The sequence below is a fragment of the Moschus berezovskii genome, chromosome 27 (assembly GCF_049115385.1).
Source record: "Moschus berezovskii isolate FMDL1 chromosome 27, NW_MosBer_1.0, whole genome shotgun sequence".
NCBI classification, from domain to species: domain Eukaryota; kingdom Metazoa; phylum Chordata; class Mammalia; order Artiodactyla; family Moschidae; genus Moschus; species Moschus berezovskii.
Window position 1 is genome coordinate 14609091 of NC_142486.1, and position 27492 is coordinate 14636582.

Consider the following 27492-nt stretch of genomic DNA (forward strand, 5'->3'; position numbering starts at 1 on the left):
CCTACTCTCCCCCTCTGCTTCCTGTGCCAGCAAGAAGAGCCAGTTACAGAATTCAGAGCTGAAGGGACCTGAGATGCTATTGAATTACACCTCCACATTTCATAGGCTAAGGACCCAACCAAAGAGGGCAAGAACCCCATCAAGGAGCAGAGCCTGTTCTTCCAACAGCACCCCAGCTCCCAGACAGCAGACCATTATGCACTGGTATGCAGACCCCCACTCCGCATAACACGTACCACGTGGCCGTAGGCAGCAGCTGATGAGCTTATTTTAACCCTGCAGACTCACACATGCCCGCTGAACTGGAACAAGTCATCTTTCAAGAGTGATGGGCTCACTCTCAGCATCAGTTCATTAAAAAAGATCGCATACATGTAATATGTGAAAATTAAGAGGATTTTTATTAATTTTTATATGTTCTTGGAGAAAACCATTCACATGTAAAAGCTTGACATTCAATATGAGATTTATTCACACTTTAACATAAATTCTTTGATCTGGGGGTCAGACATAATTTTTCATTTCAACAGGACTTTCACATGATTACAGTCACAAAATTGGCACTATTAAAAAACGAAATCAGAGCTAGACAAAGAATGCAGCTTTATGCCAATTTAAATCTCAACATGCACACCCCCCTCCCCCCATTCATGATTTTGGAAGAATCTGCTGTGAGCTTACTAAAATGCAGGTCACAGATGACGGTTTACAAAATAAAACCTCTTTTCCTAGTGCTACTCGTTTTGTTGTAGAAAAATATTACAAATAAAAATTAGTGCTATTCAAGGTGTTCATTTCAAAGTCACATATGATACACAGGTTCAAGCCATCTTTTCCTCGCGTATAAAGACATCACAATACACAAAGTGGAGGCTGAATTACTGATCAACCACTTCCCCCTCAGTAACGACACAGTTTACTACACTGACATCAAAAATGAGAGTGAAGTAAAACATTTCCAGGTATTGAGGACACTTATAATTTGTTCCTAGTCTGAAACTCAGAAAAAAATGCTACAGAAACATGATGAAATTTATATTTCTTCCTGATACAAGAAATTTGTCTAAAAAATCTGTAATTATAAAACAGATTTGCTCTTTATAAAGAAATGGGTAACTTTTTTTTTTCCCATGGTTAGATTCTTACTTGGAGATGACTCCAATTTTCAATTGGGCTCTCTTTTCCTGGGGGGTAGGGAGAGGTGGCTTGGTGTTAATATTATATGGTACATTCGACAAACTTAGGGATGTTTCAGAGCACTGCGGCGCACTGTTACAATCAGCCAAACTGTAATGGTTTCCTGTCTTGTGATTATGTAACTTTTAAAGAAAAGAGGTCTCTCACAAGCTATATACAGCAGTTTACACTTCAGTGTTTCTCTCTCACTTTTAACACAGTTCAAGTTGATTGATGACAAGCACTTGTCACATAAACTTCTGTAGGCACATCTCCATTCCGTTGCTTCACTGGAGGGGCGAGGTCTTCTGTGGGATCATGATTCTGGATTCCATTTCCTGAATAAGTGGGACTGAAAACAAGGGCCGTGATCACTGGGGCTCACTGTTTTCTAAACAGATGGCTATAAATACATGCTAACAAGTAGGCTGCTGAGGATATTCATTCAGAAGACATGCTGCCTGAAATCAGAGAACTGGAATACTTAGGACTGGTCTCGGGCAGAAACATACAAGCTAATGACAGATCAGCTGACATCCTATAATGTGTCATTAAAATATCCTATCAGGAGATGTATTTCATGTGTTGGAAATCAGGAAAGTCTATATTGTGAGAAAAATGGTGCTTTCCTAAAAGGTCTGAATTAAATTTGAACTGAATTAAAATGTATATAGAATCAAATAATCTGACTGTATCCTATATACAGCAACAATACACTGTACCTGGAACACTGTCAGTGCTGAGGAAACATGTCTGTGGGACCTGATGAAAGTGTAAGAATACGCAGCAAAGCCACATACAGTTATAGGATTTATGATATGTGAACTAACAGACAAGATAATAGTTGTTTTCCACAACAAATTACTCTTCGATCTTCCTGGTAGGGTACAGGCTTAAGCGTACCTGACGTACAACATGGGTGGTACTTATTACCTGCACTGGTGTCACTGGGTGGTATCCAGTCTGGCTGCTTTCTTCTAAAAATCAAGCAACTAGGACTTCATGGTGTATGTATTATATATACACATATGAGTATACACAGATGTATAGGCTTACATGTATGTACATAGGCATACACACATACATATGGAAAGTTTAAATATCAAAGTAATTTCAACATTACTTTTTAATTGTTGTATTAAATTGTAATGCTTTATAGAATAAATGGTTTTGATGAAAAAGCTTAGGAAAAAATTTATTTGTATGATAAATTTTCAGAGAAAACAGAAATGTACAAAAAAATGTAATGATGTAAAATTTACAACAAAGATCTGAAAACTGTACTAGACAACATGTATACTTGAAAGAATGAATATTCTCTATTGAAAAAGTCATGTAACTATCGGAGAAAAATATGACTATTTCTCTATTCCCTCAACCCTACGATTCACTATCTTACAGCAACACATTTTTTTTTTTTTCAAATATACCACAAGTTTCAGGGTGAAAGAACATTAAAACACTGAGATGAGAAGAATGAAATGCTTTATGCCTATTAAGATATTACCTGTATAATATACTAGTTCTTCCCAGCCGTGTTTATGCCATGCTGCATTCCGTATATCTTCCCTGGTCTGAAGATCCTTGTAAGCTTAAAAATAGCCACACAGAAGGATTAAGCTTTAGACCAAACATAATGGCCTACATTCCACCAGTACAGTGGGGGAATGACTCCAGGACCCCCTGTGAACACCAAAACCTTCAGGTGCTCAAGTCCCACTGCTGGTCCTGTGTATCCGTGGTTCTACACCCTCGGATTCAACCAGCTGTGGCTTGCATAGGACCGTGTGTATCATCTGAAAAAGATCTATGCGGTTCAAACCTGTGTTGTTCAAGGGTCAACTGGATGTCCAGTAAGTGCTGATTCAGCTGCTCATCTTGTTTCTCAAACAGCCTACATATCTTCCTCGACTTACGATGGGGTTACGTCCCAATAAACCCATCATAAGCTGGAAATATTGTAAATCGAAAATGCATTCAATATATCTAATCCACTAGAACATCCCAGCTGAGTCCTCCTTACCTTGTGTGTGTTACATGTATTAGTCATTCAGTTGTGTCCAATTCTTTGTGACCCCATGGACTGTAGCCTGCCAGGCTTCCTTGACCATGGGATTCTCCAGGCAAGAATACTGGAGTGATTGCCATTCCCAACCCAGGGATCAAACCCTGGTCTCTTGCATTGCAGGCAGATTCTTTACTGTTTGAGCTACAGGGAATTCCTTCCCTACCTTAAACGTGCTCAGAACACTCATCTTACCCTACAGCTGGGCAAATCATCTGATGCCAAGTCTATTTCATATCAAGTGTTTAGTGTCTCATGTACCTGAGTACTACACAGGGAGTGAAAACCACAAGAGGTGTGAGTGTACGGCTGTTCACCCTTGTGTGCACGGCTGACCGCTGCCACCACCCAGCGCCATGAGAGAGCGCACCAAGAGCCTCTGGGAAGAGCACAATTCACACTTCAGAGTTTCTCCTGAACATGGGTCACTTTTGCACTGTCGTAAGTTGAACCATTGTAAGTCAGGGACCATCTATATTCCATGAACTTAGTACTGAGCCGGGCTAACTGTGAGCAGGTTATTCTGAGCAGAATTGTCAGGCCATGTGGGAGAGGCAAAACAATCTGCTCTCAAGGTTTACAGTCTAGTGGATTCAAGATGTGCCTTTACCAACCAAGTGAACTTCCTCATTAATGTGTTAAATCCATAACCAGAAACTGTCAGGCCACAGCTAAGCAATAGGAGATTCAATTTTGCTCAGTATTTGTAAGGCCCTGCGATCTGGGTGAGACTGTGTTCACGACAGTGGAGAACAAGCAGACTCCACAGGGAGAACACCGCTGACCAGGGAAAGCTCCCTGGAAGGTACGACGTGACCAAGTGGGGCTTCAAGGTTGAAACCGACATTTCATTGTCCACGTGCAGGAACCGGGGCATACAATTCACATACTTCACTGGGTGCTTTGGTTTCTGCTTCTCAACCCAGCAAGATCCTTCTAACCACTGACCTGGGAGGGCTTCCCACTCAGTTCTAGTCTCTGTTTAGGGCTTCCTTCTCCCTATGAGAAGACCTAACCTTGCAGACCGAGTTATTTGACCAAAAGTTCCCCACTAGTAAGGGAGTGTAAATTGATTACATAAAATTTTGAAGATACTGAAGAATAGAAGGAAAAGGAAATCCTCGACCTCTCACGACCCGGGTGAAAATGGCTAACATCCACATGACAAGCAGCAGTCTGCTTCCCGGGGTCAGGTGCACCCCCAGTACACTGTGTGGGGACCCCCCTCCTTGCAGGGAACACAGGTGGGAGAGGCCTGTGTTCTTTAAAAAATTTTCTTAATTAAAACAAATTTTTTGGGGTAAAATATACATAACAAAATTTACTATTTTCTTTTTTTTTTAATTTTTTGGCCACACCATGGGGCATGCAGGATATTAGTTCCCTGACCAGGGATCAAACCCATTCCCTTTGCAGTGGAAGCGCAGAGTCTTAACCACTGGACCACCAGGGAAGTCCCTACCGTAACTATTTTTAAATGTATAATTCAGAGGCAATAAGTACATTACATGGTGCCACTACCATTATCATCCAGCTCCAAAACTTCTGTATCAGCCCCAGGTAAAACTTTGTCCATTATAAACCAGCTCCTCCCATTTCCCCTCTCCCCTCAACCCCTGGTACCCTCCATTTACGTTCGGTTCCTAGGAATTTGCACAAACCACATTTTGTTCATCTGTTAATGGACTTTTGGGTTTGGGGAGGCTTTTAAAGATGGGAGGCACTGAGACTGTCATCTACGGAGGGAGGGAGCCCACAGGTGGGGTGGGGGAGCAGCTGTGGCCGCAGCAAGGCCTCGAGGGAGGAGGGGTGCTGGTGGGGGGGGTGGCAGGACGGCATCATGTACGAGGGTAACAGGAAGGGGAGCTCTGCTGGGGGAAGACCTGCGTTAAAGCCAGACCGGCTGACGTCCGAGGCTGGCCCAGCTCCTGCACAGCTGAGGCTGGGGTGATTTCTTTACCACGTGTGAGTCATGGTATCTCATTTGTGGTGTGTGGCTGTCAGGGTTAAAGGGAACGGTGCATAAATAACCAACGCACGGAGGTGCTTGGTACGTGTTGATTCTCTTTCTCTAAAAAAAATGGATAAGTGAGGGTAAGTTGTGGCAACTGAGACTGCATCTCTGCACATCTCAATACTTACTCCTATGAGGTAGGAAGTGGGGGTTGGACATTTGGGACACTGGCTGGAGACACAAAGGAAGTGTCTCCTGAGAGTAGACACGTGTCTGACCTTGGCCTGTGCCAGAGTACGGGGTCTGGACCCTCTGGCCCCTGTGCTCACTCACTACAGAGGCTGCTCTCAGAGGCCCCTCCAGGCTGAGGAAGGAGAGGGGTCTGTCTTTTCAGTTTAAATCCTCTGGACAGATCATACACTAAACAATCCTCATCCCTACCTCGAGCCCGTAAAAGTTAAGTTATACTTAACTGGCCTGCTTGGCAGACGTCACCCTGTCCCTGGGCCTCCAGCCGCCCCAGCAGGCGCATGCCCCTGCAGCACTCGCGGGACCAGAGAGGGCAAACCTCAGCAAATTAATACAGTTTAGGGTTTGGAAATGAGTCGGGCTTTTCATCTTTTTAACGTTAATAACCATGTACAAGTGTTCCCTGGTAGCTTAGATGGTAATAGATCCACCTCCAGTGCCGGAGACCTGGGTTTGATCCCTGGGTCCGGAAGGTCCCCTGGAGAAGGGAATGGCTACCCACTCCAGTACTTTCTGCCCAGAGAATTCCAAGGATGGAGGAGCCTGGCGGGCTACAGTCCATGGGGTCGCGAAGAGTCAGACATGACTGAGTGACACACAGTATTTACAAATGTGCCCAGAATAAGCCAAGTTGCCGCTGCGACCTGCTTTCTGCTCAGCCAGGGAGACGGACACACAGCCACCATGAACACGTGTGTGGCAGCAGGCTTTGGGGGCTCGGGGACAGTGACGTTCAGTGGGAGATGAGGAGGAGCATCCAAGGCAGGCCCAGAAAGGCACCAAAGAAAAGTGGGTGGGGACGGGAAAGGCGAGAGAAGATGCCTCAGAGGACAACGGATCCAGACCCGAGGCAGGCAGTGGGCCCTCTTCGAGGACATCTTTCTGTGTGGAGTGTGGGACTGTCCCTGAGGGAGCCGGGGGACATTCAGAAAGGGAGGCTGGGCCCACCCTGTGAAAGGCTGCAGCACCTCTCTCAGCCCTGCTCTCGCTCTCACCAGCTCACGATGAGCTGCGCGCCTGGGGACCCTTCACTCTGGACCTCTTGTGCTGGGGGGCCTAACACCTACCTTCCATCTGGGGCATCTGGGTCAGCTATAGTGTTCCAGGTTCCTGACTTGAGGTATGATTTACAGGCCAGGACAACTTATTCAGTAATGAATTCGGAAATCCCAGGAATGTAAAAATGAAAGGAAACAAAACATACCCCAAAGATGGTGCACCATATAGAGCTGCCCGATCTGGGAGAAGAACCCTCCAACTGCCTCATCACCGTCCTGTCTGAAGCGAATGGCACGAGCCCTACGAGAAAAAGATGACGTTCAGATACCACATCAGGTATGTTCAAAAAGTGAGTTTCCTCCATTTTCAGCCCAAGTTGTTCACAACAGAGAATACTTTTAAAATTACTGAATGTATTCGAAAGTTATTTTAATGTACATCAGATGTCAATCTACCTTTCTGTAGCAATATTAGTCATTTTTGTAAAACGTGTAGAGTAATTAGTAACTATTAAAATAAAAACAGCATGAGATATGTGGTTGCAGCCCTGATTTTTTTTAAAAATGGAGATGTCTTTATTTTATTTTGCATGGCATGTTGGATCTTAGTTCCCTGACCAGGGATCGAACCTACACCCCGTGCCTTGGAAGCTCAGAGTCTTTAATCATGGACCACCAGGGAAGTCCCTGATGCTAACTTCTTTAACCTTACATTTAGTGTTACATGGTCATAATCATCACCCAAAATTACAAACCTGATTAGTAAATTATTAAAATTAGGCAAATCACTATAGTGTGCATTTTAACCCAAAGAGGGGAAAACCCTCCATATTCATTGATAGTGATAAATGTTCAGGATTGTTCCCTTCATTCGGAATTTTTCTCATCCGCTTTCTCAGTAGGCAAAGAAAACATACTTGCCTTAGCCTGGAAATAATCAGAAGCATGTACTGAAGAGATCACCATCTTAAATAGTTACCTATGTGCCAAAATATAAATTGCATGCTGAACTGGGCTTTGTAAATAATTTTTTAAAATAACTGAAGAATAAACTCAGTACTTCTCTGTGGATTCCACATTGGACATGTCTCAATTAGTAACATGGAAAAATAGAAATGAGTGATTCTATCCTTTGGGCAACTAAATTACTACACTTTGGGGGATCACCCACCAATTCCTTAATAAAATGATGTCTATAATCAAAGTGTTAGGTAGTTAGAACAGGAAAAAGGAATCCAAAATGGCAGTGGCTGAAGGACAAAGAAAGGAAAAGCCCATGAAAATGGAACAAAAGAAAATCCAGACTGTAGTGAGAACTTCAGGTCAAACAAACAGCCCTCCTGGCTAGCCCAATTTGCATAGGGCAGGCTCAGGGGGGGAAGAGACAAAATGTATAAAAGAAGGAAGCCAAGGCAGATTGGGGCCTCTCCTTTGGGGTGGGCAAATACCTATGCAGGACTACAAATGAGTGCCATTCTAATGAACAGCCCCCAAATTAAGTTTCTGGAGATAAGATTTCTCAGGATAGCTCTGAAGAGCCAACACAGCTTGTCAGGAATTGTACTCCAAACAAATAGGAGACAGATCGCCTGATCCCTGAACAAGGAAGGACCTAAGCCATCGTGAATGAGGCGTGTTGTTTCTGGGAAATACCTCTAGCTAAGTTGAACACAATTTCACAGTCCTCAAGAAAAATATTCAGATCCTATAGGATCTCAAAGAATGAGCTGGAGAGTTCTCAGGGTGGCTACAATCTCTCTTTGGGGGATCCTTCTCCTGGTGAGGGGGAATTTGGTTGGCTAATGCCCCTACTAATCCCTGTTATCACCATATTGATGCTGCTTATGATTGCTCCATGGATTATCAATTGTCTAACCCGTTTTGTCTCTGCCCAGGTCAACAAGCTACAATATGCAGTGCCAGTTCAACAAGGATATATAAAACTACACCTGATAATGGAAAATATCACTCACCCTTAGATGGACACTGCTGTAAGGACTCTGAGGCTTAGATTACCAAGAGGGGGAGATCCAATGCCCCGCACCATCCCAGCTCAGCAGGAAGTAGCCAGAGAAACCTCGACACACCCATTCCCACAGATTGGGCCTCCCATCTTTTCAGGGGGTAATGTTAGTTAAAATAGGAAAAAGGAGACCAAAACAGTGGTGGCTAAGACAAGGAAAGGAAAAGCCCACAAAAACGGAACAAAAGAAAACCTGCAGACGGGAATGAGAACTTCAGGTGAAACAAACACACCCACTTTTTGCATAGGGCAGGCTCAGCAGGGAGGAGACAAAACAGATACAAGGAGGAAGCCAACAGGAAGCCAAAGGAGGAGGGCCTCTCCTTTGGGGTTGGCCCGCCCTCACGCCTTGCGGGTGTACTATCCTTTGCTTGCTGAATAAAACTGAGTTGTAACCAAGCTGTAACACTGGTCCATCATTTCAAATCTTTGTTGTGGCGAGACAAAACCAAGGAAATTACACACTCCCCCAACAATTGCATACAATCAAATATGTTTTTCTTAGTTTACAAATGAAAGGGAATTCTATCTTGTATTATTAGCCTTGATGATCTAAGAAGAAAAGACTCATTAGAAAGAAAGGTCCCAGAATTGTTTTTGGAGGTAAAAAGATCTTAGAAATTATCAAGCCCAAAGCAATAAATTTCATAACTGAAGAAAAGAGAACATATATAAACTGAAAATAAAAAGTCACAGCTCCCCTATTCCAAAGTGGCTGTGCCATTTTACATTCTCACCAGCAATGCATACAGGCATCAATTCACTGACAACCTCATCAACACTTGTTATTCTTTTTAATTACAGCCTTCGTAGGGGGTATGAACCTCTATCTCAATGTGGTTTACGTTACATTTCCACAGTGACCAAGGACATTGAGATTTTCATGTTTATCAGGCATTCATAGAGCTCCTTTGAGGAAATGTCTATTTGCTTTGCCTATTAACTTTTTTTTCAAATTTATTTTACAATTTTATTTTTTATTGTGGTAGAAAGCACCTGACATTAAATTTACCTCAACCATTTCCTACTGTACAGGCCAGCGGGGCCAAGTCTGTTCACACATTGTTGTGCAACACATCTCTCCAACATTTCATCTTGCAAAACTAAAACTACCCACTAAGCACCAACTCCCCTCCACCCACCTAGGCCCTGGCAGCCACCATTCTGTTTTCCGTTTCTTTGGTTTTGACTACTTTAGAAACTTTGTATTAGTACTTGTCATTTTGTAATGGGCTTACTTTGCTTAGCACAATATTCTCAAGGTTAACTGTGCATATGGCAGGATTTCCGTCTTTTTAAAGCCTATATAAAATGCCACTATATGTACATGACACATTTGTATCCATTCACCTGTTGATGGAAATTTACCTTCCTTCCACCTCTTACCTCTGTGAATGCTGTGATGAACAGCGCTGTGCAAATATCTCTCTGAGATGCTGCTTTGAATTCTTTTGAAGTAGGATTGTTGTATCAGATATAACGCTACTTTTAATGTTTTTAAGAAGTGCCATATGAAAAAACATTTTCCATAATGGCTGCCCCATTTTATATTCCTACCTACATTACACAAGGGTCCCAACTTCTCTGTACCTTTGCTAACACTTGATATTTTCTGTTCTTTTGATAATGGCCCTTCTAAAGGGGATGAGATGGTTGGCATATATTTGTGGCTTTGATTTGCGTTTCTCTTATGATCAGTAATGCTGACCATCTTTTCATCTCCTTTTTGGCTATTTGTATATCTTGGGAGAACTGTTTTTACAAGTCCTTTGCCCATTTTTTATTTGGGTCTTCTTCTCATTATTGAGTTGTGTGATTTCCTTATATATTTCGGATAAAAGTCCTTTATCAGATATGTGATTTGCAAAATTTTCTCTCAGTCTGTGACCTGTCTTTTAATTTTTAAAATTGTATCCCTTGAATTACACAAAAGTTTTTAATTTTGGTGAATTATAGTCAATTCTTTTTTTTGTAGACTGTGATTTTGGTGTTTATCTAAGAACTCTTTGCCTAACCTTACGTTACAAAGATTTTCCCTTATGTTTTCTTCTGAAAATGTTATATTTTAACTCTTACATCAAGGTCTACAATTCATTTTCAGTTAATTTTTGTATACAATATGAGGTAGAGATCTAAATTCATCTTTTTACAAGGATATCCAACGTCTCAGAACCCTTTGATGAAAAGACTATCTGTCCCCATTGAATTGCCTTCGTACATTTGTCAAAAACCAATTGTTCACAAACATGAAAATTTGTTTCTTGTCCTTCAATTCTATTCCATTGATCTAAAGGCCTGTCTGTATGTCAGTACCATACTGTCTTGATTACTCTAGCTTTGCAGTCAGTTTTGAAGTTGAGCAGTGAGTCCCCCAACTTTGTTCCTCTTTTCCAAGGCTGTTTTAGCTATTTTGGGGTCCTTTGCATTTTTAGTCTGCTGAGATTTTGACTGGGATTCTGTTGAATCTGTAGATCTACAAGATAGAAAACCTGGTATTTCATTAATTAAACGAAGAAGAAGAAATGGAAGCAGTTATATCATTGTGGTGTTCTGTTTATGTGACAAAAGCAACATTTCAGAAAAGATAATATCCAAGAAGAATAGGAAATAACCTCATGTACCACTGGGGTTTTGTTTTTATAAAAAGTCCTTATCTCTTGGGAGATATATGCTCACTTTAATACCCAGAGATGCACTGTTATGTTGTTTGGGATTTACTTTCAAATACTCTGGGTAGGGGCATTTAGACTTAAGCAAGACTGGCCATGTGTTGATAATTACTGAAGCTAAGCAATGGGGGGAAAGAAGGGGGACTGGTGGTATTATTCGCTCTAGTTTTGTACTTGTTCGAAAAATCTCATAATACAAATATGTCAAACAAAACAACAGTCTAATATCAAATTGTGGCATGAACCCCAGATTTTACTTCTAGAATTAACACTACGGTGTAAAAGACTCTAAGACTTACAAATCTAAGTCTAAGACTTACAAACTCATCATTTGGTAATATACTCACCAGTAATTGCCCCATTCAATCATAGTTCCTGGCTGAAAAGAGATTTGGATTTGGTTTGTTAGTCCTTCTGTGAAGAAATACGGAAATAGCAGCATGAAACATACCAAATGAAAAGACTAACTAAGAAATTAACTTTTAATAATGTGAGATCTAACAAGTAAAAATATGTAACAAAACAACATTATGCACTCTTTTCATACCTATCCTATGATGGGAGTAATAATTCTACGGTTTCATCTGAGGAGACAACATATACACAAAGTTACGAGTTAAGGTCATCCAGTTATAGCTATGAAATTCACAGTTAGGCCAATGATTAAATTGTTGGTACCTATTCAGACTTTATTGAGAAATTTTAGTTTTTTATTGATTTTTTTGCTGTGCAGCACGTGGGATCTTGCATCCCCCACCAGGCATTGAACCCATGCCCTGTGTAGTGGAAATATAGAGTCCTAACCAGGGAAGTCCCTACTGTGAAATTTTAAAATAATTCAATTTAAGTAAACCTAACAAAGACTTTCCTTGATTCCTACCCCCCGCACCCCTCATATAATACTGAATGTTAGACCACTGAGATCTACTGATATGTTTTCACTTTAACTATGCTGTTATCTGGGTTTTCAGTTGTGTCCGAGCAGGGAAACATCTAGAAAGTCGTAGAAATATTATTCCCCTTTTCTCTTACAGTGCTGTATAATGTATTCAGTAGTCACAGGCTTATTAGTAGCTCTAGTTCAATGACAACAGATGCTATATAATGTACCTGGTCCTGCATTTTAGGTCTTTTCTCTTATGTCTAAGGCTATAAAAAACATATATGCTTAAAAGAAAAGAAAGAATGAGAAAGACAGAAGATAAAAAAAAAAAAGAAACAAGGGACTTCCCTGGTGGTTCAGTGGTTAAGACTCTCTGCTTCCAATGAAGAGGGGAATGGGTTCGATCTCTGGTCAGGGAACTAAGATCCCACATACTGCACAGCAAAAAAAAAGGAAAGACAAAAACAAACAAACCAAAAAAGGAAATGAGAAGAACTGGACAGGGGAGAAAATGAGCCAAGCACACATCACAGAACATATGCCCAGCGACTGTTCTCAACACCAGGGGTGTGCGTCCTGCTGCACAGAACGAGGGGACATGGTGAACTCCTATTCCAGGACTTACTCGAAGCTGGTAGGATCTGAGTTCATATATGTTCGGTCCTGACCGTGGGATGGGTTCATTCCAGAAACTGAACTCCAACAGCAGTTGATTCTTTCTCGAGAGAAGCATGTTGCTTCTTGCCTTACGGAATTCTGAAAATTCCTTTGAGTGAACAAAGGTGCTCATGAGACTTGCTAATATTTATATATAATATAAACCCACTTGAGTAACATGTATGTTCCTCCTCTAGTAGAAGACTATTATAAGCAGGGTCCCTTGGCCTGAGACAGTCCCAGTCCATATCTTGTTGAGTCAGCATAATGGCTATCAGCATTCCCTTTCACTTTCAAAAGTGTCCGGGTTTAGATAACAAACTTAACAGTCATCCTGATTATTTAAATGACAATGGAAACAAATTTAATTTCCCACGTATTTAGGTCCTCCTGACAGTGACTGACAGTACTGTAAGACAGATGACATGGATGCCTCAGAACACCAGATGATCCAAAAGCCACTTATATAGGGACAGGGAATCTACACAAGATATTTTCTTCTCTAATAATGTTAAGCTGGTAGAATTTTTCCATGAACACGTTTCTATTAGTGAAGGAAAGGGAGGGCAGCAAAGTCAGCCCAAGGTGAAGAACGTGTGGTTGGCAGTTCCTAAAGCAGGTATGTGTTAGGTAACTCAGGCTGTCTGTGGTGACTAGGCTGACTTACTGGCTTCAAAGTACCAGCTTATCAGTTTCAAAGTACAACTGACTTTTACAATAAGAACTGCTATTTTAATAGTATTACTGATGGCTCTGTTCAAATACAACCTCAAGAAACCAAATAATAAAATCTTTACTACCGAAAACTAACAGTTTGCTTATAAAAACTGATGCTAGAAAAGAGTCATTTAATTCTGTACTAACGTCTACTATATCAATAGATTGAGTAAGCAAACATTTTTCAAAATCATTACCTGATTTTCTTTGAGTTTATTCATCACTTCCGTGAGGGCTGGATAGCCTCCTTCATATCTCCAAAGGTGAACTGAAACATATTTTAGAAGATAACATACATTTAGACCTTTATGATACTCTGACCTTGAAAATATTCCAGATATGCTTAGTGTTAACACAGTACAAAACTGTAATGTGTGCTGGCCTGAGTTATACCATAAAGTTTCAATAATAGATTCAAATGTGAAAAATGATCAAAAAGGAGTTTTTGGAGTGATTTACTGAGAAACTATTTCAACCATAACACTAGTTCAAGACTTGGAAAGCTGTGATTATAGAAACAAGCACTAAGTTGAAAATCATTTAAGTGATGACAATAAAGGCTTAAGGAACAAGTGTTTATTCCAAAGACTTCTGTTTCCTACCAGCTTGATCCTGCTCGCCATACCACGTGTTCCAAGTCCCCACCAAAGTACAAGGGTAATGTTTATCTTCATGAATCTTTGGCAACACCTCTTGACTTAAAGAGAAGAAAGAGCAACACTAATTAAACAAGCAACAAAATTACATCAGGTGGACAACACATAATCAATAATAGGAAAAGGTCATCTACTCTGTCTTCTGACTGACCTCAGAATACATTTATGATGAAACAAACTACAGAATTAGCCTTTTAGCTGAATTCTGTTGTAAAACTCTAATGGCCCAGTTATCAAATGCTTAGGTGACTGATAACGCAGCTATCTAGAACAGTGGTAAGTAACTCAAGTATATTGATAAAAATGATAAAGAAGAGTCAAAGGTCCCCAAATTCCACAACTATGAGTCTATTATTCACCATTTCAGGGAAAAAAAGCACTTAGGAATGGTGACATGTATAAAAGCTAAGCTCTGGTGGTTCCAAAGATAGGACAGATGAGAGTAATGGGAAAAGAATGTGCGAGAAGAAAGTAATGCTGAGGATGGGGGAGATGACAGAAGCGGCCCAAGAGGCAGAGGAAGCAGGGGTAGAGAGGGTGGACTTTAAGGAAGAAGACGAAGCGGAAACACAGCAGAGTCTGGAAGCAACCTCCACCCCACCAATCCCAAAGGGCATCCACGGTGCAGGAGAATCCAAATGAAAGACACAACATGAAGTCTAAATTGGTTTCTACCCAATTCAACCAGCTACGGGGATGTGAAAGGTATCGCAGAATCCCACCCTGGACACAGTGCCCAGGTTGTTGCTGTCCATCACACGGGGTCATGACAGGGTGTTAGGTTAGCAGAGGTGGCAGGGCCTCGCTCCATGGAAACCCTCCCATAGTACAGATTCTAATGGACAGGGAAAGACAAAGGGAAGAGGCATAGCTGAATCATACCGAGAGGAAAGCTAAAGCTTGCATGCTTTTTTGAGTAGAAAAATTATGACGAAAAAGTACAATACAGATCCAACAATGGGTGCAAAAAGGTATCAAGGGTCAGAAATGGAACCTGTTCAGATTATTTGCTGAATCAGGTGATATTAAGCTAGTGATCATCACCCGATGTTGGGGCCCTAAGACGGGGCGGATGTGACTAGTTACTGGAGAAAAGTTCTGAATGGTCTTATGTCTGTCTAACTGAAAACTCAAATGTCTTTCTGACCAAGTACAAGAACCAAACCATGTATTATTTTTTGAAGGGTAGCATTTACTTCTAAAATTAAGATCAGATATTAAACCTATTTGATATATGACCCATGAATGTTCAGAAGTAACATGGGGTTGATGGAAATTGGGAAAGACGGATTATGTTAGGGAAATGGAAATGGGTTTTCTTTTTGCCACATGACACGAGCAGGAAGTAAAGAACCCCCACTGGAGCAAGTGCAGCTGATGGAAGCCTGCACAGATGACCAAGGTGAATCGGAGCTGTTAGGCAGGTAACCCTAGTACCCAGAACTGGATGGATTGGGCAGAACCTCATTACTGGAGCCCCTAAAAGCCAGGCAGGTGTTAAGTTTTTATGTACTGGAAACAGGTTGCTGCTGAAAGTTCCAGAGAAAAGGAAAACAAACAGGATGAAGGAGAAAACAGAACTCAAGCAGACCAATTTGACAAACTTTTGGGTAATGGATTGCAGTGGGTTGGGGTGGGGAGGTTTGAGGTACTGGTGCAGCTTCAAGCCCAGGAAGGCAGTCAGAAAGGGCTACTTGGAAATGGGCCTCAACCGGCCTGGAGAGGGAAACAAGCAAAAAGAAGCAAAATGCACATCAAATGAAGATGCCCAGCCCTTAGTAACAGACTGGTCACAGAAAACTGAGGCAAGAGTCAAATAAAACCACGGTGAGTGTCACACAGGGGGAAGCGGAAGGAGCAGAGCAATTCCACATTTTGAGTTTGAAGTGAGAACAAGACTTTTAAATAGAAACATGAATAGATGGCCAGGAATCTGAGACAGGAGATGAACTGATAAAAAAAACAGGACAGGAAAGATAATCCAGGCAAATATAAGCATACAGAAAATTTTCATCTTATGAAAAGAGGTTTAGAGAAAAACCATCTGCTTTGTTTTAGGTCCTTTTTTAAATAAAGAGAACAGTGCCGAGGTGAGCAAGAAACTATGCTAATGTTACCTTTTGTGACCCACCTCCAAAAATAAAACAACAAAAGATTTTTTTTGCTTCTGAAAGTTAGGCTGATTCTGGTAACAAAATCATTTGCTTTCTCATGAAAGCAGTAGATATGAACGGTTTTTTTAAAGCCCTTTTAAATCACATTTGCAGACAAACATGATCATTGAACCGCTATTTCTATTAACTTAAGAACTGGTGCACTTATTTCTCTTTGGTCTTAAAGTTTACAAATTCTGTAAGAGTATATGGATTTCACATCACTCTAAGAATCTGCTGAATGGATTTGAACCCAGGCAGATGGAAGACTTCAAAAGAAATGGCAGCTCTACTGAAATCATATAAGGCTCTTATATTGCAAGGGTACTTAGGCGTAATACTGGAAATAGGGGCAGTCCCAGGGACGTGCAATCTAACTCTTAATGTTCAGAGCTGTCCAGAGATGAAGCATATGAATGTATTTAAGAACAGTGTCAGGAAGGGCTCCAGAAAGGACTCAAGCACTGGATGAGTAGCTGGACTGGACAGACTGTCAAGGTTCCTTCCAACCTGAAAGTCTAGTAACATTCCAAAGTCTGACAGTCTATGCAGGCTTCGGTGAATAAGTGATTAAAATCAGAATGCCCTTGGTAACCCCACACAGAGCTCAACTTAAGAGCCTCTCAATGTTCGGCTTTAAAAAGAGGCATGAAAGATCTCGTTCTGCTATCAAGGGTTAGCACAACCAACAAATATTAAAATCATTACTTTTCCCCAAGTAAAGGATAGTTTGGTATACACACCAAATTTTGTTGTATGCTTCTAGGCATTCCGGTTTAACATTGTGAACTGAAACAAAAGAAAATTCACCGATAAACTTATGAACCGAGGGAAAAACGCTAACTATGCAGATAGCAAACCGAGGACTCACACTGTAATTTGTACAGACTGCTGGTTTCCTTTTTGGCTAGGAGGTTAGAGTGAGCGTCTTTCCTTGGGTCAACCTTCCGGACAAACAAGGATTTTAACCAGCTGTCCTCTCGAGGTCTGTTATTGGAAGATGTCAATTTCCTACAGGATCACAAATGCAAAAATTTGAGTTTAATCAGAGGTACAACGATGTCAGGGTCTTTGGGTGGTAGCGCGTGGCACACTGTTTTCATAAACTCATCAATGCGTTCAGTAAACACTCCGTGGGCACACATTCGAAGCACTGTTCTAGAACTTGAGATATCATATGTCCACGTTCCATGCCAACAGTGTGCACTCTGAACCCAGGAGCAAAGTGTGAGAGGAGGAACTTCGGCAATCCTCGGAGTGTCCTCACGTGCATCTCCATGAGTCCTGCTGTGTTCTTCCCTTCTCCGAGGAAAAATTTCAACATAGAAAAAACATACACAGAAACCGAGAACAGTCAAATTCACAGAGAAAGAAAGTAGGCCAGTAGGTTCCAGGGGCAGAGGAGAGAATGGGGAGATATTATTAATGGCTGAGGAAAATGACAAGGTTCTGCAGGTAGACAGTGGTGACGCTTATAAAGCAATGTGAATATACGTAATGCCACTGAACCGTACCCTTAAAAATGGCAAGTGTTTTATGTACTTTACCACAATAAAAAAATGTGAAAAGGAATATACGGAAAAAGTGACATGAATTCCTTCCTTAAAAAAATTATTTTACCCCGCGAGTCAAGATTTTTAATTCACAAAAACCCAAGACTATAAACCTCATTAACATATAAATGACTTGCTAATTTTCATCTTTTCCAGTGAGTCAACTCGTCGCATGAGGTGGCCAAAGTATTGCAGTTTCAGCTTTAGCATCATGTGATTCATGGGGTCGCGGAGAGTCGGACACGACTGAGCGACTGAACTGAATTTTCATCTTATAACTGACCTTCTACTGTACACACTGTCAGAGTGATGATAAATCTGACTGAATTAACAAGCAACACTTTACCAGTCAAATGTTAGCTGAGTGTTTAACTCCCATATCCTTGCTGCTGCTGCTGCTAAGTTGCGTCAGTTGTGTCCGACTTTGTGCGACCCCACAGATGGCAGCCCAACGGGCTCCCCCGTCCCTGGGATTCTCCAGGCAAAACCACTGGAGTGGGTTGCCATTTCCTTCTCCAATGCATGAAAGTGAAAAGTGAAAGTGAAGTCACTCAGTCGTGTCCGAGTCTTTGAGACCCCATGGACTGCAGCCCACCAGGCTCCTCCACCCATGGGATTTTCCAGGCAAGATGCTAGCGGATCACAAATTCGTGTGCCTTCCCTAGAAGGCAGTGTGGCATTTATCTACAGCAAAACGCACACTGTGTAGGCCTTTTGGCCTAAGGGCTGCACTTGTCGTTATGTCCGAAGGGCAGCTATATTTAGACAAGTGCACACAGTTGAATGCAGGAGAGCATTCCTTACTGCCTTCCAGTTTGTTCCTGGTAAAGGCAATCTGGACTCCATTAATGGGCACTGGTCAGATAAAACAAAGCAGATCCAAAATCAGGACAGAATGCAGTCATTAAAAAGAATGAGTACACCTACACGCACTGACATGCTCGTATCCAAGATGAGTTCCCTGGAGAAAGCAGCCCCAGAACAGCGCCAAACACACACACACAAAGTGAAATGGTAACAGTGAGTACATCTGGGCTGTGTGACTGGGCTTGGGGTGTGAGGAGCGAGTTTTCCTTTTCACTGTATGACCTTTTGCACTCTGTGAGTTTTCCATATACATATATTATTTTTATACTTAACATTAGCTAAGATATCTAAAAGTGCATGTTTAAAAACTCCTTTATGGGTAAGCTAGCTAGGTATATATAACCTGAGGAAAGATTTTAAAAATTAAAGCCTGGTAGGGACTTCCCCGGAGAAGGCACTGGCAACCCACTCCAGTACTCTTGCCTGGAAAATCCCATGAACGGAGGAGTCTAGTAGGCTGCAGTCCATGGGGTCGCTAAGAGTCGGACACGACTGAGCGACTTCACTTTCCCTTTTCCCTTTCATGCATTGGAGAAGGAAATGGCAACCCACTCCAGTGTTCTTGCCTGGAGAATCCCAGGGATGGGGAAGCCTGGTGGGCTGCTGTCTATGGGATCGCACAGAGTCGAACATGACTGAAGTGACTTAGCAGTGACTTCCCCTGTGGTCCAGTGGTTAAGACTCTCTTGCACCTCAAATGCAGGGCTGCAGGTTCAAGCCCTGGTCGGGCAACTAAGACCCCACATGTTGCATGGCATGGCAAGAAAAAAGAATGGATGAATTATAATTCACACACCACACAGATGATTCTCACAAACACTGACTGGAAGAGCCAGACACAGAAGTTCAAACCCAGACAAAATTAACCTAAGGTGTCAGAAGTCAGGGAAGTGTTACCCTTGACGGAGCTCACTGAAAGGGACACAAGAAGGGCTCTGAGGGCTTGTAATGTCCTGTATCTTGATGTGGGTGCTGGTTACACGGTTGTGTTTACATTGGGAAAATGCATCAAGCTATAAATCTAGGATTTGTGTACTTCCTTGAATGTATGCTATACTTCAGTAACAATTTTTAAGTCAAAAGGGCAAGTATTTTAAATAAAATAATGCATGCAGGATCTTAGTTCCTTCACCAAGAATTGAACCCATGCCCCCTGCGCTGGAAGGGGAAGTCTCAACCACTGAGCCAGGGAAGAACCTCTCTTGTATATTTTTAAGTACACGTTTAAACCCTAGTAAACACACTTATAACATGTAGGACAGCGCCTGATTAATGGTGAGAGATTTAAAATTTATTTTTAAAACTACTTTAAAAAACTAAAAAAAAAAAAAATAGTTATATATAAAAACTATTAGATCTTTGAAAGTCGCTCAGTCGTGTGACTCCTTGCAACCCCATGGACTACAGTCCACGGAATTCTCCAGCCAGAATACTGGAGTGGGTAGCCTTTCCCTTCTCCAGAGGATCTTCCCAACCCAGGGATCCCACATTGCGGGTGGATTCTTTACCAGCTGAGACACAAGGGAAGCCCAAGAATACTGGAGTAGGTAGCCTATCCCTTCTCCAGCAGATATTCCCGACCTAGGAATTGAACCCGGGTCTCCCGCATTGCGGATTCTTTACCAACTGAGCTATCAGAGAAGCCCTTAAGTATTAGCCCTTTAGCAAAAATCAAAATCATATGGTATTTATCTCTGTTTTCAATTCACTCTTTAATTATATAGACTAATTCTGAAGATAGCAGTTTTCAAAATGAATCATGGTAAAATTCATTTCAATAAAAATAAAAACATTTTGTCAATTTGTTTGAAGTATTTTTTTTTTTTTTGGTCCCACCCAATGGCTTGTGGGATCTTAGTTCCCCAACCAGGGACTGAATCCAGGTCCTCTGCAGTGAAAGCGCTGAGTCCTAACCACTGTTCTACCAGGGAAGTCCCGTGTTTAAAGTATTTTAAACACACCTCATTTTTGGATACTGGGTAAAATAACATCATGAAGCAAAATGGCAAGCATATAGAGTTAGTGATATGCAAAGCAGAAAGTTTTAAGATTTGTGAGCAGGACTTTGTATAGTTCCTTGAGCTTTAATTTTAGATTTCAAATTTACTAAACAGAAATTGTGTTTAAAAATATGTTTTGGTTAAATAAATGTTAAGACTTTAGGAATAACAATTATGAACAACTAGGAAAGAGATACAATGAAGTTTCTAAAAATATCAGTACTAAGGAACTTCATTAAGAAGTAACTCACCAAGGTAAGCACTACCCACAGTTCTTAATGAATCCTTCCAGAAGTACACAGACAACCATATACCATGAGCACACATATTGATATTTAACTCTTAGTGTAGTCAATGCTTTGTAAAATAAGAGCACAATAAATAATTACTGACAGGCTAAATCTGGAGGGAAAAAAATTCTGAGGTAATTCTTCCCTTCCTCTTTAGAACTTAAGGGGATTACAAGTTAATAAGCACATACTTCCTGTCAAGCTCTGGACGATTTGTCTACGTCTTCTCATTTAATCCCCAGAACAATCTAGCAAGGTAGGTTACTATTGAATTTTAAGGACTGGACCCCAGAAGTCTAACCTGAGCTAAGAAGCAGCAAGATAAAAAATATGAACCCAGATCTAACTATAAAGTTCAAAATATTTTCATTGATAAGGGACACCTCACCCACATGATTCTCCCCAAGTAAGCATTTGTTCCAGATTTTTAACACCAAAGGGATTTACTTTAGGATGGGTAAGATGAAGTAAGGGTTATGACAGCACTTTGTAAACTACGATTAACGTAACAAACAGTCAACATCACGGGGCACACACGAGAACCCACGTGCTGTTTACTCGTCAAAGTCGGGCAGCGATTGTCTTGACAAAGAAAGGCAGTGTGACTCAGCATCAGCGCCAAATGACTCTTGACCTCTGAAATCTTTTGAGTGGCAGGTGACTGGAGTTGCCCCATGTGCCCAGTCCACCTCACTGAACCATGGCAGTGGGCTGAAGTAGCCATGCCAACAGTCATCAGGATTCTACGGCCTGGGTTGGGCTGGCTCTTTACTGAGAGCAGCAAACACTGTGATCAGCTGTTTTTACACCATCATATACACGTCAGGTGGCACTTTACTGAGTGTCGCATAGGGGGCAGCATATCCAACAAAACACTCTTCTTTTATTAATTTACCATTATTATTTCTTTTGGCTAAGTCACAGGGCTTGTGGGATTATTTTAGACCCCGGACCAGAGATTGGAACCTGGGCCCTTGAGATCAGAGTCCTAACCAACTGGATTTCCAGGGAATTCCCCGAAACACTAGATTTTAAACAGAACAAGCATTGAGCGCCTGGCTCAGTGAATACAAAGATGAACAGATGCCCAGTCTCCGGGGAGAAACCTATCAGTAAACAGCCAGAGTGGTCATGGACACTGTGGACTCGCAGGCACTGTGGGAACTTGAGGGAGAGAACCGTCTTGGCCTTGGCCAGCAAGGAGCCAAAGGAACTTCGGGGCAGAGACTCCAGCTCCGTCTTGGAGGACAGGCAAGACAGGTGCATGAAGCCGGTGATAATTCCAGTCACAGGGAACAATGTGTCCAAGGGTATGGAGTCGTGAAACTATGTGGCACATTTCTGGAACAGCAAAGTGTTCAGGAAGGTAAGAGAACACGGGGTGGGAGGACAGAGGGGGACAACAGGAGGGCAAGGTGGCGGGGACAGGGAGGGCTGGACTCCAACCTATACATGGGGCAATACCAGAAAGTTTCCAGAAAAGATCCAGGTGTGAAAAGCAGCCTGGCAGTGGTGAGGCGGGTGGATGGAGCATGGCTCCTGGCTGGGTATGCAGCCCAGCAGTACCAGGCACACCCGAGGCATTCGATACTCACTGGACAGACCAAAGAATGATCCTGGGTTCAGACGATGACAGGAGGGATGAAGGGGAAAGAATACATTCAAAAGATACTCCTGGGAATTCCCTGACGGTCCGGTGGTTTGGACTCTGTTCACTGCTAAGGGCCTGGGTTCAATTCCTGTTCAGGAACTAAGATCCCACAAGCTGCATGGCATGGTAAAAACATTTTTTAAAAAAACAACCAAACAAAAACCCAACAAAACAAAAGGAAAAACTCCTGAGGTGAAGAGGAGGAGACTTGGGTTCTGATTAGATATGGAAGATGGTTTGGGGTTCAGTTGGAGCAAATTACAGAAGGGAAATATATCTAACATGGAGACCGTGGGATGAGGAAGCAGTAGTGCAAAGGGCTTTGGTTGCATCACCAGGTATCTACTGATTGCGCACTGCATGTGCCAGGCTGAGGAATAAACCCGGCCTGACTGCACAGAGCTCGCTCTGCCGTGGAAGCAGGCAGACAGAAGTAATCACAGTGCAAAGGAGTAGGAAGGAGCCCTCCCCACCCCCCAGCCCGTGGACATGGAGGTGGCGGGGGTGGGGCAGAGGAAGCGGAGGGTCAGCCTCACAGAGACATGGACCAACTTTCTGGGGAGACACTTGTTGAGCTTCGGACTTGAAAGATGGGGAGCAGCCTATCAGGTTGCTGCCAGTGGGAGGAAGGACATTCTCAGAAGCAGAACTCTGCTGCTGCTGCTAAGTCACTTCAGTTGTGTCCGACTCTGTGCGACCCCCTAGACGGCAGCCCACCAGGCTCCGCCGTCCCTGGGATTCTCCAGGCAAGCACACTGGAGTGGGTTGCCATGTCCTTCTCCAATGCATGAAAGTGAAAAGTGAAAGTGAAGTTGCTCAGTCATGTCTGACTCTTCGCAACCCCATGGACTGCAGCCCACCAGGCTCCTCCATCCATGCTGCCAAAGCCAGGAGTGTGTGACTATGCCAGGGGTGAGGGGGAGAGGGAAGGCCGAAGGGCTGGATCCAGAGAAGAGGTCTGCCTTAAAGCGGGAGCTACCGGACTCCCTGGCCCACCACCCAACATCCCCGGAATCCCAGTGAATCTGTCTTCACTGTGGCTGCTAGAGAGAGCTGTCCCCAACATTTCATTTTGAAAAACTTCAAACACAGAAATGAAAGAACAGTACAATAAAGACCTCTATGCCCTGCATCTAGATGGCAAAATGATCACTATTTTATCCTGAGTCTTCGTATGTATTTTGTTTGTTTATTTTTACCAAACCATACGAAACCAGAATGCAGACATTATGCTACTCCATCCTTCAATACTTCAGCACACAGCTCCTAAGATCAAGGACAAACTGAATCTCTAATAATATCACATCTAAGGAAAACAGTAATCCTATAGTATCTAATACCTACTTCATATTAAAATATCCCCAATGGTTCCTAAAATGTTGTTTACAGCTTTTCCTGGTGGAGGTGGGGTGAAAGGGAAGAGGGATGAGGACCCGGTCAAGTTCACGTCATAGAGAGCTTTCTAGCAAGAGATGGTCCTGCTCAGAGTTCTCCAGTTGCCCCCTCACCAATGGCTTCAAGTCCACACTCTTCACAGGAACCTAGCCAAGAGCTGCCCAGAGCTGAGCTAGGGAAGTGTTCCTGCAGAGGCAGAGTCAAGACATGCTGGAGGCAGAATTAACAGGTCTGGCACCTGATTAGATGGGCGGGAGCAGGGGGAAGGGCATGCGGAAGATCTTCTGGTTTCTGGCCTGGGGCACCCAGTGGAAGATGTTCCCTTAGTGGGGAGAGCAAGCCCAAGAGGGGCAAGCAGGCTTAGCAGGAGGAAGAGGAGTTAAATTTCCGTACACGGTCATTTCCAGGGCCTGGGGGAAAGTTCAGTAAGCAGCTGAGCCGGGGGCCTGGCAGTGAGCAGAGCTAAGATGTGTGTGGCAAAGAGGCCTCCCAGGAACACTTCCAACTTCCCCCTGAAACCACTCTTGCAAGGTCACCCACAACACCCCTGCTGGTAAGCGGTTTTCTTCTGTCATCTTAACCTTTTACCAGCATCTGGCACAGCTGACCCACTCTCTCTTTGAAATACCTCCTGCCCGGGCACTGACCCATAACAATGACCTCACAGCTGCCCCTTCTGGCTCCCTCACTGCCTCTTCTTCCTGCGTCCGGTCTGTAAATGACCAGATGTCCCAGGGTCTGTTTCTCAGCTTTTTTCTATCTACACTCCTCAAGCAATCGCACCCATTCCCTTAGTTTAAAAAAGCATTTTATTATGAAAAATGTCAATCAAATAGAGTACGCTGAAACCCATGGATCTTTTAACGTTTTGGATTCCTATATGCTCACAACTCTCAAATGCAGTTCAGACATCTCACAGAGGAGTCATATGGCTCCAGAAGGCCAACTGCCTACTGGGCCTTTCTGTGTGAACAGGTCACAGCCATCTCTAGCTTCACCAGGTTCAGAACTTCCCTGGATCCACCCCCTCCCCTCCCTGTACCTGTTCGTCTTTCTCTGAATGCCCAGCAGTCTCCCAGATGGCAAGTACCTGTGGGCCTTATTCACTGATGTTTCCCTGGCATCAGTGGGCATGCTCACCTTTGGAACAGCTGACTTGGTGAATGGCACCAGGGTCTGTTCAGTTGACCATCATCCTGATGCGGTACCCTTTTCAAAGTCAAACTGATCTTTTAAAAACGTAGATCAGGTGATGTCACACTCAAGTGTACACTTCTAAATGTTTTCCATGGCTCTCAGGACAAAACCCAATCTCTCAAAATGGCTTGTAAAGCCTGGAATTATCCAGCACTGCTCCTGGCCACCTGTTCTCTGTCTTCACTTCTGCTCCTAGATTTCTCTGGGGTTTCCCAGCATGCCTGACTATTCCCATTTGGGGTCTTCATGGCCACTGATCCTTCAGGTCTCAGTCTAATGTCACCTTCTCAAAGAGGCCTTCCATGACCTTGGGTGGGAGGTTCCCTGAGTTTCCCCCATGGCATCTACCTCATTCTGTAAGTCTACAAGGGTTTTCACCATGGCTTCCTGGGAAAAGCAACCTACACTATTACACTCAAGTCAACAGAGCCTCAGTGACATTGTATACATTCAGTATTTGAGAGAATTAATGAATTCACTGGGTCTAGACTGAGTCCTTTCCAATGAAGGAAAGAGTCCTGATGCTGGGAAAAGACTAAAGGCAAAAAGAGAAGGGGCAGCAGAGGATGAGATGGTTATATAGCATCACCGACTCAATGGACACAAATCTGGGCAAACCCCAGGAGACAGGGAAAGACGGGTGCGTGGTGTGCTGCAGTCCGTGGGGTTACAAAGAGTTGGATGGGACTGAACGACAAGACTGAGTCCTACAGAACACCTACAGTTAAGGCAGACTAGAGCCCAGGAAAGAGTCAGAAGGTATTGGGGACCCTCGATTAAGACAGACTCCAGTGTCAAGAGAGATCACTGGTCCCACCAGGAAGTGGGGGTACCAGGCACACCAGGTCCAGTTCTCCAGTTTACGAGCTTCAAGTGATCTTGGGCACTTTAGGTGAACACTGTCAGTGTCAGCTGTCTTTTTTGTCAAGAATAAAATATCAGTTTCATGGGCTTTTATCACTTGGGTGAAAAAAGCAACAGGAGATACTAAATAACAGAATAAAGACAAGAAGAGGCTGACTTGGTGATCAACTTGGAAACAATATCAAATTGTGAAACATAACTTGAGCATGAGTCCCAGGAAGGGTACTAGATTTGAAGCCTGCCAAACTTGGGTTCAAATACCTTTTCCAGCCATGTGTCTCAAGTTCTCTGACGTTCCTTCTCCTCTCTAAAATGCAGATCCTATTACTTCTTAAGATTGTTACAGGATTACGTTAAATAAACTATATCAGAATCAAGCTGGCTCGCATTAACATTTAACAGGTAGTTCCTTCCCTCTTTCATTTTTAAGTATCAATTGTATTTTCTACGGGCTCATTGTTTAATCAACAAAAACATAAACGTTCAAAGTACCTAACAGACACCGAGTCAGCAAATTGACGTGCAACTTAGTATGGGTTTTGCTTTTTCAATTTGGGAAAATGGGGAATGGCGATGTAAGGGATGGATTCAGAAAACGGAACATTTAATCCAATGAGGTTAGAAAAAAAAAGCTTAAACATGAACCCCATGCCGACTCAGTGCTGATAACTGTCCATACTTTTTGGTCCGCTACCTACTTTTAAATACACCTCTTCACTACCACTCCCCTGACCTCCACTGAGAGCTCACCGGGGACGATGCGTTATTTTATTTTCTTCCTCCCAACAACCCAGGACGGGAGGATGTCTCTCCTGCCATGTGCGGATGCTGACACAGGCTTCGCGCGGGCGAGCAGCGTTCTCGGGCGGTCCGGCCGGAGCCCCGCGGGCCAAGTTCAAGGCCTGCGGCCTCAGCCACGCGCCCGCCGCTCGGCCGCCGCTCCGGGTCGCCGGGTCAAGGTCCCGCAGGCCGGGCCGGCTCGGCGCGCGGACGTGGCTTCGGCGCCGAGCGTCGTTCTCGCCGTGACCTTGAGCCCGGCCGGCCGGACAGGCGCTCGGACCCCGCCGAGGCCCCGGCTCGCCCCGCCGCGCCGACCGCGGCCCCGGTCCCGCCGCCCCGCCGCCCGGGCGGCCCGGCCCCGTGGGGAAGGCGGCTGGGGCGGAGACCCGCGCCGGAGACCCCGCGCCCTCCGCCCCGCAGGGCCCCTCCCCGGCCGCTCCCGGAAAGGGCGGCGCTGCTCACCGGAGCCCGGGCAGGAGGCTGCCGGGGCTGGCCCGCCGCAGGAAGCCGCTAGCCGAGGCCGCTCCGCCGGCGCGCAGTACTCGCGCCGCCATCTTGCTCCGGCGCCTCGGCTCCCACCGCCCGGGCCGCCGCTGACGCCGCCGCCGCCGCCGCCGCCACGGCCGCCGCGACCCCTCCCCCGGCCGGGCCCGCCGAGGCGGGGGCGGGGCAGGGCGGGGCTGGGAGCGCGACCG

The 27492-nt window shown here is 43.8% G+C and overlaps 1 protein-coding gene across 1 annotated transcript; it reads right to left on the bottom strand.

Moving 5' to 3' along the window:
- Positions 1-378: 378 nt before the first annotated feature.
- On the bottom strand, positions 379-27444 carry NIPSNAP2 (nipsnap homolog 2). Its single transcript, XM_055409941.2, has 10 exons — positions 27260-27444; positions 17072-17211; positions 16944-16989; positions 13994-14088; positions 13589-13659; positions 12643-12783; positions 11482-11513; positions 6649-6743; positions 2684-2767; positions 379-1528 (listed from the first exon to the last, which is right to left on the bottom strand). The coding sequence occupies exons 1-10, from the start codon at positions 27349-27351 to the stop codon at positions 1464-1466; spliced, it is 861 nt and encodes a 286-aa protein (XP_055265916.1). The 5' UTR covers positions 27352-27444; the 3' UTR covers positions 379-1463.
- Positions 27445-27492: the final 48 nt, after the last annotated feature.